General features: G+C 41.3%; 3 protein-coding genes across 3 annotated transcripts; 2 read left to right on the top strand and 1 right to left on the bottom strand.

Annotated features, from left to right (window-relative positions):
• Positions 1 to 2,942: 2,942 nt before the first annotated feature.
• E(spl)malpha-BFM (Enhancer of split malpha, Bearded family member) lies at positions 2,943 to 3,750 on the top strand. Its single transcript, XM_089465531.1, has one exon. It carries the CDS (start codon positions 3,044 to 3,046, stop codon positions 3,485 to 3,487), a length of 444 nt encoding a protein of 147 aa, XP_089321657.1. The 5' UTR covers positions 2,943 to 3,043; the 3' UTR covers positions 3,488 to 3,750.
• Positions 3,751 to 9,284: 5,534 nt separating this feature from the next.
• Positions 9,285 to 10,080, top strand: Kaz-m1 (Kazal-type protease inhibitor m1). Its single transcript, XM_018000418.2, has 2 exons — positions 9,285 to 9,672; positions 9,738 to 10,080. Exons 1-2 carry the CDS (start codon positions 9,459 to 9,461, stop codon positions 9,992 to 9,994), a joined length of 471 nt encoding a protein of 156 aa, XP_017855907.1. The 5' UTR covers positions 9,285 to 9,458; the 3' UTR covers positions 9,995 to 10,080.
• A 1,367-nt stretch (positions 10,081 to 11,447) lies between these two features.
• On the bottom strand, positions 11,448 to 12,508 carry E(spl)m2-BFM (Enhancer of split m2, Bearded family member). The gene has a single exon (XM_018000414.2). It carries the CDS (start codon positions 12,380 to 12,382, stop codon positions 11,684 to 11,686), a length of 699 nt encoding a protein of 232 aa, XP_017855903.1. The 5' UTR covers positions 12,383 to 12,508; the 3' UTR covers positions 11,448 to 11,683.
• Positions 12,509 to 12,845: the final 337 nt, after the last annotated feature.

Raw genomic sequence — 12,845 nt, 5'->3', positions numbered from 1 at the left:
ATTCGACATAACTCATACGCACCGTAAGCCAATGCAATTTCGCCATATGCCCAAGCGTAGCGCATTCCTCACAGTCGTTCAAAACCAACTTAAATACCCGCACCACACACCATACACCACATACTCGAACTCACACACACACACACACACACACACACACCAATTCTCGGCAAAAGCCCAACGAAGACCTCATTTCTCTCGCTTTGGTCGTTTTATTCAGCATTATCTGTGCTTTTTTTTTCATTTTTGTAAAACAATTTTTATTTTTTTATCGATGGCATACGCACGCGCGAATTTTAGTACCCCCGCTGCGCCGGCGACCAACTTTGGGGCAACAACAACAACAGCCACGAGAGCGTGCACAGGCACAAGCACAGGCACAGGCCCAAGCCCAGAGACCAAGCCGGGCAGCAACAACAACGACAGCAACAACAGCAACAACAACGCCAACAAAAACAACTATAGCGTGTTGTTGAATTAATTTATATCCAACAGTGCGCTTTCAACTTTATTGCGCCGCGAAAAGCAGCCACAGCCAGAGCCACAGCCACAGCCAGAGCCAGAGGCAGCAGCGTCAGCAATGTGTTCGCGTCGCCCCCTGGAGACCGGCCCGCACCGACAGCTCCATAACGCCGCCAGCAACCCACACAGAGACACAGGGGCAGCCCATCCATACCGACAAAAGGCACGGCGGCGCAGTGGGGGCATGCAATGGCACTCACAGATACTCGACAAGCCACACACACATGCGCAGTGCCAGACCGTGGGAAACAAACTCGTGCCAGTCGTTTCATTGCTGTCAAATAATATCTTGATGGGGATCAACTTGAAAAGATTGGTTGGGGCTGGCTCGTTGCCGCTGCCGTTGCCGTTGTTGTTGTTGTTGCTGTTGTTGCTGTTGTTATTGTTGTTGTTGCTGTTGCTGTTGCTGTTTGGCGAGTCGCTGCTGGCCGCTGTTTAGGATGCGGTCGATGCTTTTGTTTTTTTTTTTTTTTTTAGGTCTCTTTTTAGTCTTTTTAATACTTTACACATTTGTTCGTCATACCCCAACCGTTGAGTATCTTACGTGTGAGTGTATGTGTGTAGTTATAGCCATGGTCGTAGCTCAGCTTGGAAACCAGTTTGCCATCCGCCAAAGCGAGGCTGAGGCTGAGACTGAGGCTGACTCTTTGGCTGCTGCGTCAGCGTCTGCGGCTGCGGCTGCGGCTGCTGTAGATGCCAGCACATACTCGCTAAGATCACATAAAAGACCCGGCACGCCCCACCGAGCCGCCCCGACCCACCGCCTGACCCGGCGCAAGCGGCCACAACTTTCGGTCAGCTCATTCGTGAATGGCTGCTGTGGCTCGCTTTTATGATGCACTGTTTGCGCTCACACACATACACGCACACACACACAGACACACATACGAGCACTTGGCACGTTGCCCATTATCTTCAGACCGCTGGAGGCTTCAGTTGCTCAAGTGCATATATCATATTACCACAGGGCCTGGGACAAGACGCAACCGCCAACTGCACCCCCAAGAGCTGAGGCTGCCAATCCCCCTTGGAGGCGCAATTGACACATGCAGGCGCTCCAGCTCTCAACTCTTCTCCGTGATAAACAATGTCAGCATGTCTTAAAGCCATTTCACACATACACACACTCACACGCACTCGATCCATTAGCTGCGACGCTAGCATAAACAGAGACCCCTTTCAATCACCCCCCTGGCTGTTATCTAATGTCATTAAAAAATGAAAAAGTATCTCAAAGATATGCGCCTATTGCAACATTAATCCCAACAGCAATAGTCAGCGTGCTTCACACACACTTCTCCCCCACACTTCACTCACCCCTGCTTCGAGTACATCGCCAAGGAAAATAAAAATTAATTAAAATATCTATATGAACTCACAGGGGAGCGTCAGCGTCAAATAGGGGCGCATTTATATTGAAATCGAAGACAAGTGGCAGCCACATTTATTGCCGCAGGGTTCGAGTTCAAGTTCGAGTTGCAGCACAAACAAAATCCGTGTGGGAAAGTTGAAAATCGAAAATCGAAAACAAGTGATTTGAAATGCCCATACAAATAAAGCAGAACCGCAGGACGAATGTTGTGGCAATGCGTGGGAATGCTGGATTTAGTGTTTTTTTTTTTTTTTGGCTTGTATATTCCCTTTCCACTTGGGCACAGATATACCCTAAGGTATACAGCCTTTATGTTGATTGCCCATTAGGACAACAATTTGCACTCCTTTTAACCGTATGATGATCCCATGCACAAATATTGGGCCTCGTCTTCTGTGTCCTGGCTTCCTTCGAGTCGTGAGAAATTTTACGAAGGAACACCTGCCTGTTGTTATTCGTTTTGAAGCCAAAGCCACTTGAATACATTTCCTTCCAAATTTTTAGGGTACCAAAAAATTGTTTCCCACACTTCGTATGGCAGAACAGTTGCACTTTTTCTTCCCCTCTCTCTCTCTCTGTCTCCTACTATCCCTATCGATCTCTCTCTCTCTCGCTGTCCTTTTGTGAATCGGGGGTACATTTACGTTTCCTTAGCGAGTCTCGCGACTCTCGACTTCCTACACATACTGGAAAACAGGCTGGACTACCTGCGCTGCCCTTACCGGAGCCTCGGCTTCAAATTTCAGGTTCAGGTTCTCGCTCGCTCGCTCGCTCACCAGCTAACCGGCTAACCTGCTAACCATCTTATCTCTCTCGCCACGGTCGTTTTCAATGAGGGTGAGGTGCGTACCACGTACGCGTGTCTGTCAGAGGGTCTTTTAGCGTTTCCTTAACTGTGTGTCTTTCTCTCTCTCCCTCTCTCTCTCTTGTGCGCTCTCTCCCCTCGTCTGCGGCCACAGGAAATGCATTTTGTTTGGCTGCGCTGCCGCTGAGTGCGATGCGGTGCGGTGCAGAGCGGAGCGGAGCGTTCAGGCAGCTATAAAAGCGGTTGCCTTTCGGTTGGGAAATCATTCTGACATCGTCAGCGTTTCAAGCAACACACACAAACAGCACAAGAAACCTATTCGCTTTTCCATTTCAAATTCAAAAATGTGCCAACAAGTCAGCAGCAACGACAACAACAACAACAACAAAATGAAGACCAGCTACAGCCTTAAGCAGGTCTTGAAGACGTTCTTCAAGAAGCAGCAGAAGCAACGACAACAACATCAGCGCCGCCAGAACTCACTTGAATCACTCGAATCAGTGGACAATCTGCGCAACGCCGAGGTCGAGGAGGTCTACTATGCCGAAATCGATGAGAATGCCGCCAACGAGAAGCTGGCCCAGCTGGTGCAGGAGCAGGAGCTCGACAGCGAGGAGGACATCTATGTGCCCGTACGCTTTGCTCGCACCGAGGCCGGCACCTTCTTCTGGACGACCAATCTGCAGCCAGTTGCCAGCGTCGATGCCGATCTGCTGCAGCCCGCTTACTGCTACTCCAGCCAACAGCATCCGTTCATGCAGTACCAGGACCGTTGGGCCCAGGCTTAAGACTCGAAAGCCCACGTCCCGGCCTCAATTATCAACAAGCTTTAAATGCATGCAACATTGTGATAGCAACATCAGCAGCGACAGCGGCAGCGGCAGCAGCAGCGGCAGCATCGTACTTAATCTTAACTCAAATCAACTCAGCGATCCCAGCGCTTCCATTAGTTCTTAAGACATTGTGATAGAAAATGACAGCTTTAACACAGAGATGATGAAAACAAGAAAAGATATTTTACAAAATACAAGAAAAGATATAAAAACTGAAATTACACTTGGTTTCTAATTGGTTTCGGGTTTTGGATTTTGGGTTTGGCATTTCAGTTTTACGATCCAAACAGATCTTCAACATATTTTATGCACATCGTTCATATATCTCGAGCAGTGTTATGACGTCTGGCATTCCGCGCAATTGAGTAGCTGCCTCAACATGTTTACGATATGAGATTCTGCCTGTGCTCCGCTCGTAAAATATGTTTTGCTCCTCTACGTGACAGATAAGAGACGTATGTGTTTATACTTTTGGATGCGACACATTCTTTCTAGATAATTTTCGAAACAATTTGTTGTTGTTGACTTCAACGATATGTGGCGCCATACGACTTATCGATAGAGTTGAAGTTCTTATTTTGAAAGGTTTTTCCGATTTATTACTATTATTTTTTTTTTTTCGACAATGCATTTGAAAATGTAGCTAAAATTGATTAAAAGTAAACAACGGAGGCAATTAAAGTCAAGGCAGGTAATCTAAAATGGATGTATGCTATGAGGTTTTAAAATAGATAAAATATGAGCTTATCTTAAAACAAAATGCAATTCTGATATGTGGGATACTTAGAGTGGAATAGACGGTGGAGCAAAAGAAAATTTAGCTATTATTTAATTAATAGAATCATTAGAAATCATAAGCCTACATATGTCAAAGGCAACTTTAGGTAAAATATTTGAAGTGTTTTATTATAATATGAAGGCTTTGATTATTAAATATTTATTTTATTACAATTTATTTGATAATTTTCTATTACACTGAACTCATTCAAAATGGGAAATCAGGGAAAAAAAATTTGTTTCTTCGACTTTAGTTTAATGTAATATTTAGATATTTTTAATTATTATTTATTTTTTATATGAGTAATTATACTTAATAAAATTGGGTTTCAAATCGTGACCGATTCCTGTATGTTTATTATATAATATCCAACGACAAATAAAAATTCTATTAACACTAATCATAGCTAGTAAATTGAAAGATCATTATCTGCCACTTTCTCTCTCTCTCTCTCTCTCTCTCCCTTTGTCTATTTCTCTCCGAGTTCATGAACTTTCAATGAGATGTAGATCCAAGAAAATTCACTCAAGTACACTTTTCTTCCACTCTGTTATAAGTCGACCTTGCCTTGGGCAACCTTTGCAGAGTGTGTGCACATTTTATGGCTTGCATTCCATTGGGCTATTGGCTTGTTTGGCTGGCAGCCAATATGAAATGTTCCCACTCCGGCTGCAGTGTCATCATATTATTGCAGTTGTCACTTGCCTTGGCTAAGGCCACCGCCACCTGTGTGCCCAAATATGGCGATGGTGTGCATAACTTCACGGCAATTGCTTGCACGGGCTTGTCGCCGCGTGTCGTACAACTTATTTATGTGCTTTTCTAGAAAGAAGAAAAGAGTCAGTCGACAGGAGAAGGAACTGTAGCTGGTGCTGGTGCTGGTGCTGGTGCTTGTTGTGCTAAGGAAAAACCCATATCAAAAGCCACAATTAAAATGCAACATGTAGACGTCAACACCTTCCAGTCACGGGCCAGTCACAGTCGCGGCAGACACGCAAGACTCACATGCCAAGGCGTTTCGAGGCGGACGTTGAAATTGGGCATAAAAACAGTACCGCAAAAGATAATCGTTCTCATACACTCCCATCTCTCTCCCTCTCTGTCTCTCTATCTCTGTCGCTCTATCAATCACTAAAGCATTTCTCCTACACTAAAAATGCAAATTGCTGTCACACAAGAAAAATATAAAAAAAAAAAGTGGAAAAATTGAAAAAGAATCGGGGAATTGAATAAAATTCTGGTAGCGCCGTGACGTAAATTAAGTAGCTATATAAGTTTCTGTTAAATTGGCTGCGACAGCGCATAATTAATTTCGTATGCACGGCGGCAATGAATTGGAAGAAAGAACCATCATGGAATGCCGTTGCTGATGTTGATAATGCTTACGATGATTGCCACTGCTGCGATTGGGATCTGTGCTGCCCGACTGGCTACCTCTATTCATTTGCATTTACAAGCGAACGCTACATGGACCCACTTGCCTGTGTGTTGGTGTCGTATGCGCCGCTTTGTCTTGGCGAGTGGCGAGTGGCGAGTGGAGTACGCTGGGCAGGCCTGCACACGGGCACGGGCACAGGTGTACGGAGCCTGCCGAACTGCTGGGGTTTAATGTACGCCTCTGTGCCCAATTCTCAGCGACAACTCAGCGGCGGCCTTCGCGTGCGTGACCGGCATGCGCTTAGCGGTCATTGATTGGCCAACACCAACAGCAGCAACAACCGCCACAACAGCAACAGCAACCGCAGCGGCAGTTAAAACATTGTTGGCCAGTTCTTTGACCATGTCTATGCTCGACGAGCTGACTCTTGGCTAAGGGCGCCGCGAGCAACAAGTGTGTGAACACATTAAGCGGTGATTAGCCGACACAGAGTCATTATTGTTGTTGTTGTCGTCGTAGTTGCTGTTGTTGCCTAAGCACTTTGTGTGTGGCGATTGCTGCCACAAATTAGCCCGCTGCAATGTTACCATTAAAGTGATGAGGGACAATGTGGGCAGCCGGAATACACAAAATGTAGGCACATAAAGATCTAAGTGCTGAGGCAGAAGTTCGTTACACGAATAAATATGCATGCATGTAATATAAAAACAAAATAAGTCATTTAATATATGAATATACACAATATACAAAAATAAATATTTTTCAAATGATGCCTATAAATATACACATAACAAAATAAAACAAAAAACTTTTTATTATATTATAAATATATTTATATATAATGCAATATATTTTTAAAATAATACCAATAATAATTATCATTACTAATATAAGCTTGAATACATTTAAAAATATATACATACATATGTATTATTTTCGTAAAATTTGTTTTAATTTTAAATTTAATTAATAATTATTATTAATGTATATTAATTGTAATTATAATCAACCATTTCTGTTTTAATAAAGTCTACTATTTTTAATTATATTAAATTAAACCCAAATTTGCTATTCATAAATTTTAAATCAATTTAATTTTATGTTATGACTATATATTTAATATATTTTGTATAATGTATATTAGGTCAGAATCAATTTAAAAAATAATTCTGATATATATCTTTTAAATTTTATGAATATAAGTATAATGGTATTGCATTAAATAAAATAAACTATTTATAATAACAGCGCAAAATAATTTAAAATTATAGCTATAACTATCTGAAAACTATCTATCTATAAATAAAACAAGTAAGAACGTTGCAGTCGGGCGTTACCGACTGCGGAATACTCATTCACATCCCATCAACAATTTAGTAGTTAAGTTTCGTTCTAATACTGTAGAATATACAGGTTTTTCCGATTTGCCACGCCCCAACTGGGCGTAGACACCTCATTTTTGGTCAGTTTTTAGAAAGAGATAACGTTACCCTAACTGCAAAGTTTGAATGCTTACCCTAAAAAAATGTGAAAATTACAGGGTATTTTTCGATATGCCACGCCCCTAAAGAGGCGTAAAAATTATTTTTGTGGAATCGATAGAGGAGGCTACCAGTAACTCAACTATCCAAATTTGAAGCTTCTAGCTATTATACTTTAGGAGATATAAACTTTTGCGGTTTGCCACGCCCCCTGTGGGCGGACATATATCCGACAAAACTTTTTGGTCTTGGGTGATCAGTCCGAGTATATGTACAAAATTTGAGGTCTCTGCCATCAATAGTGTCCAAAATATAGGAGAATTTAAAAAATCACTATATCTTCAGGTCCGATTTGCCACGCCCCCAACGGGCGTAGACTTATAATTTATCTTCAGACTTTAAAGAATCATACCATTAGCTGACGTGCAAAATTTCAGCATTCTAGGTTTACAACTTTAGGAGATACAGTTTTATCCGATTTGCCACGCCCCCAATGGGCGTAGATATATCCGCCATAGCTCGTGATCTTGGGTGGTCAACGCGGACCTACATACCAAGTTTCAGCTTTCTAGCTCTTCAACAAACATGATTTCTGGTATATCGGAAAATGCATTTTCCGATTTGCCACGCCCCTAGTGGGCGGATCGGGAAAATTTTAACACTTTATAAATCGGAGATATACACGAGTATGTGTTCCAAATTTCAAGTCTCTAGCTTCAATAGCGCCGAAATAGATTGCGTTCATACGGACAGACGGACAGACGGACGGACGGACAGACGGACAGACGGACAGACGGACGGACAGCAAGACGGACATTGCACAAAACCAATATACTGATTCACTTTCGTGAATGAGTATAATTATATCTATCTATAACTATCTGAAAACTCCAAATCACTAAAACACTTTAAAGAAACTTGTGGAAACTACTTTGATTATCAATATTTAACTCCCCAAAATTTAACAAATTGATTGATTGTTAAGGACTACATTGCAAATTAAATTTGATCCTTCACAGCTGCAGAATTTTTTAAAGCATACTTTCGTGCTCACTGTTTGATCACTTCGGATTTCAAGCACGTCGCAGATTTATTGATAGATTGTTTAGAGATTTTTATAGGTAATCTGTTCAGAAACAACTCTAAAACTAGGCAAAGATTTTAATTGAGCACGCCATGTGAGTTTAGATCTCGATTGTATAGGCGAGTGCTGTCAAACGGGTTCAAATAAAAAACCTCAAGATTTATTGGCGATTGGTCATGGCTTGTGCGTAACCTTGACAAGTCGACTCTGCTGAGCCGCAATTAAATGGCAAAGCCGCTGAAATAAATTCCAATACATTTCCGCATCATGCAGTAACTCCTGATGTTTACGGACTGTGCTACATTTAATGACTTTTGATGCGAGAGATCCGATTCTTTGAGATTCCCTCTATGGGTCAAGGAATTGAACTATGTTTTTCTTATTATGAATGCAATAATATCTGTTTTTTTTTTTTTTTTTTTTTTTTTTAAATGAGTATATGTTTATTTTCCTATTAACTAAAAGTTTTCCAAACAAATTCAGTGGAAGTATTTTAAAACAATTTATTTCTGATATTCCACTGAAAATATGTAACTATATCTATTCCGAATAAAATGAGTTTTGTTTACGTAAATGAGACAGACTCCCAAGTTGGGGAATTGGTAAACAAACGCTCCCTGATGACATCGCATATATTTTGCTCACATCCATTCGATGTATTTATGGCAAATGATTCCCCGAAGTTATCGCAAAAAAGAAAACAAAAAAACAATAAGAAAATGTTGTTCAGATGTGATAAACAAGATACCAGCTGACAAGAGAACAATATAGATGTCGATTCTCGGTGATTGCCGATCGATTGATGGCTAATGGCTGTTGGCATCAGACAGACAGGCCCGTCAATTAGAGCATAACAAACGACGGGTATTACTCACCTCGGCCATGGTACGAGCCAGAACGTTGTAGACCGAAAATAAACACATTGCATGTCGCATTTTGAGATAGGCATTCGCCTTATCAGTCCACAACTGATAAGATGAACCGAGTTGCCGCTGAAGTGGCGGCAATTGTGTATAAATATATATAAATCAATGAATTTCCAAACAGTAACAGCAATTGTAAGCTATAGCTAACAGAAAGCACACGTAGTCCACGCAACCAAAACCAAAACCAACAAAGGAAAAGAAAATAAATATTCATTTATACAAACATACATAAATATTTACAACACACGTTCGCAAGAAAAACAAATAAAAGTTCGCTCAATGAATTCGCAAGTTTTGTCGCTCTGCTGCTGCCTGGCTCTCATCGCCGGCATAGGTGCCACATCGGTGTCCACCAACGAGACGGACTGTCCGCAAATGTGCCCGGCCATCTACCAGCCGGTGTGCGGAACGGATGGCTTCAATCTCAAGGAGTTCGCCAGCTTGTGCAACCTGAAGGCCAGCAACTGTCGCCGTGCACGCAACGCCCAGACGGGTAAGTCGATAATGGCTCGATAATCAATTGTTGCCGTTCCATATTTCTAACGGTTCATTGTTTAGTCTACGCTGCCACTGACATGGCCTGGTGCACCTCCAAGAAGGTGGAGAATCTGGACAAGCAACTGAATATCAAAATGGACAGCGCTGGCTGCCTCAAGCCCTGCCCCATGATCTACAAGCCTCTGTGCGCGACGAACGGCGAGTATCGCGGCCTCGTGTCCAACGACTGCGTCTTGGAGATCTTCAACTGCGCCCTAATGGCAGCTGGCGTCAATACCGCTAAGCTTCTCCGCATTCTTCAGGCCGAGACTTGCTGAACTTTTTCAAAACAGGAACATATGTCCTTTACTCACACAATTGATTTCTAATTAGAAATATATATAAACTGACTAACGGAAAATCATTTGAATCGCATATTTATTAGGCTAATACTGGGGTACCACAACTAACATAATAAATAAACAAAAAAAAAAAATGAAAAACAAAAAAAAACAACAGATTAAATACTATAGCTTATCTAATCACGAAAAATCCATAGCTTAGGTCTTTTATGGATTTTTAGAAATTTATCTGTTTGTCTGCCAATTTTCATTAACAACATCGCAATTATCATGCAAAAATAACTCTTTGCTAAAAGCTCTAAAAAGTTTTCTCATTTTAAAGTTTTTGATGCGATAACTTTGCTCATATTTGAAATTGATAGCTTAATTATAGATAACTCATGTGTACATCTCTAGAAGTTTCTATATCAAGAATGGGAGAAATTTAATATTGACTTTTCTTTACTTTTAGTTAGCTTTAATTTAATATCAGCTCTAACTTGTAAATACAAATTTTTTTTTTAATTTTGAATTTGTAGACAACTTTGAACTTAATAATAGGAGAAATATTTCATAAACACAGAATAGTAATGTGTTAATTGGTCCTGAGCTGTGCAATAAAAAGTTATATTGGGAAATTTTCTTTTATTAAACATCGAAATTAAAATTGATTAAGAATTCATGAAATGTGTTTAAATCTGCTTTGTATATATATATATTGATATAGATTTATTTAAAGAATGTATATAATTTATAAAAGAAATGTGAGATATATGTCGTTAGAGTATATATTTATCTTAATTTTGTATATTGATATAATATTTTTAATATTTATATATATATATAATAAAAAAAAAAAAATTAAATATTTTGAGTTTTATAGTTCACTTTAAAAAATGTACATTAAAATCAATGTAATTTACATTTAATATATGCAAAAATAAAGTACAAAAAATAATAATAAAAATAATATTTCAAAGCATGAAATGAAAAATAATTAAAAAATTTTTTTAATAATAATTTTAGCATAATAATATAATTTGCATATTTTTGCCACTAAAATATTTTTTTCAATTATATAAATTTTTGGTATATGCGTTTATGGTAAACATATTTTCATATTTTAAATTTAGTTTAATTTAAAATTAACTGCATAAATTCAGGATTTTCTATAGTTCATATACATATACTATTCCAAATAAAATCAAATCCAATAATTTCCGTAGCTGCCATATTTTGCAATTGAAATATTGCAATAAAATTATACTTTACAATATATGCAAAAATAAAATCAAGATTTTACATATTTCCCAGAAATTATTCAATATGTGCAAAAAATTCATTTTTTTCATAGTTTGCATATTTTTGCTATTGAGATAAAAAATACAAATAGAGATATATTTTGATGCCAAGAGATTTTTTTGGCATCAGCACAGATCCACATTTCGCATAGTTTTCCATAGTTTTTCATTTATTTGCAAATTGATATCACATTGACAAAGTAAATATTGCGTAAGAAAATAAATAATTGTGTGAACAAGTAACTAATAAGAGTTTGGGCTGCCCAATGCTGGAACTCGACTGTCGGGGTTCGAGGGTCGAGGTGCAGTCACGAGTTGCCCAAATTGAGATCTGTTATGGGGAACACATTTGGAGTCTGCCGGGGGGCGGTGGCGGTGGCGGTGGCTAGCAAAGCGTGCCGGGCAATTGGCTAAAGCTTTGGCAGAGCCAGGCGTGCAGCAGGTCGTCGTCGACGCGCTCCTGTGTGTTGGCCCAGAAGAAGGTGCCGTTGTCGGTGCTAATGTACTGCAGCGGCAGTGGCAGATCCCACAGTGTGGCTGCGGGCGTCACGCTAGATGTGTGTGTGTGCGTGGGCGTGGGCGTGGAGTGGGACACTGCGCTGACATTTAAGCTGTGGGCTGCGCGGTCGCTGATGTTGCTGCTGTGATGTGTGTGCTGACAGTTGCGTCCATGGTGGCAGGCGTTGCAGCTCTGTGCGGTGGCCTTCTCCACGTAGACGCTGCTGATCAGCGTGGGCGTGTTGGGCGGTGGTGGCGTCTGTGTCAGCTCCTCGTGCACCTGCTGCAAAGACAGTTCGGCGAACTTGCTGATAGACTCATCGGGCGTTGTTTTGCTGCTGTCGCTGTTGTCCGCCTGCAGCGGCTCCAACTGTGGCAACAGCTGCGTATTATTGAGATCCACATTGTTGGGATGCGGCTGGCAGCTGGGCCTGCCCTTGCCGCCCACTGTCAACAGGCGTCGCAGTGGCTGCCACACTTTGCGCATGCGCCTCCCCGCCTTCGGCGCCGCTAAAGCTGCTGTTGCTGCTGCCGCTGTGTTGCTGTTGCTGTTGCCGGCTGTCAAGTTCTTCGTATCCAGATACATGGCGTTAGCTTTTGTGTAAGCTCTGCTCGACTCGTTCAGGTTGTGAGGTTCTGTTCAGCAGCGAGTCGTTGCGTGTGCGCACCTCGCGAGAGTCGTTCGTTTTCTGATGCTGCTGCGCCAGCCGGCGCTCATATTTATATATGAGGCGCAGCCGCAGCGCTGCCAATGGCCAGTCAAGAGTGAAATCGTATGCCGGCTGATCTCACGAGCCCAGGCCAAGCACCGAGCACCGTACGAAATTTGAGTGCACTCTCATGCACACACACACACGCTACACATACTAATGCAGACACTTCTCATCGATGGCAATGAGGGAGAGGGAGCTGCTTTTTATGTGCGCGTATTTCCCAAATAAATTCCAACAGGAATCCACAAGCTTGTGTGTACTTTTCCCATGCACGTACAATCGACAAGGGCCGCTTGATGAGTTTTGGCTGCAGGTAGATGAAGACGATGCCGTTTG

The sequence above is a fragment of the Drosophila arizonae genome, chromosome 2 (genome assembly GCF_054131065.1).
Source record: "Drosophila arizonae isolate 15081-1271.41 chromosome 2, UAZ_ARI_1.0, whole genome shotgun sequence".
NCBI lineage: Eukaryota > Metazoa > Arthropoda > Insecta > Diptera > Drosophilidae > Drosophila > Drosophila arizonae.
This window is presented reverse-complemented; position numbering and strand designations above follow the sequence as displayed.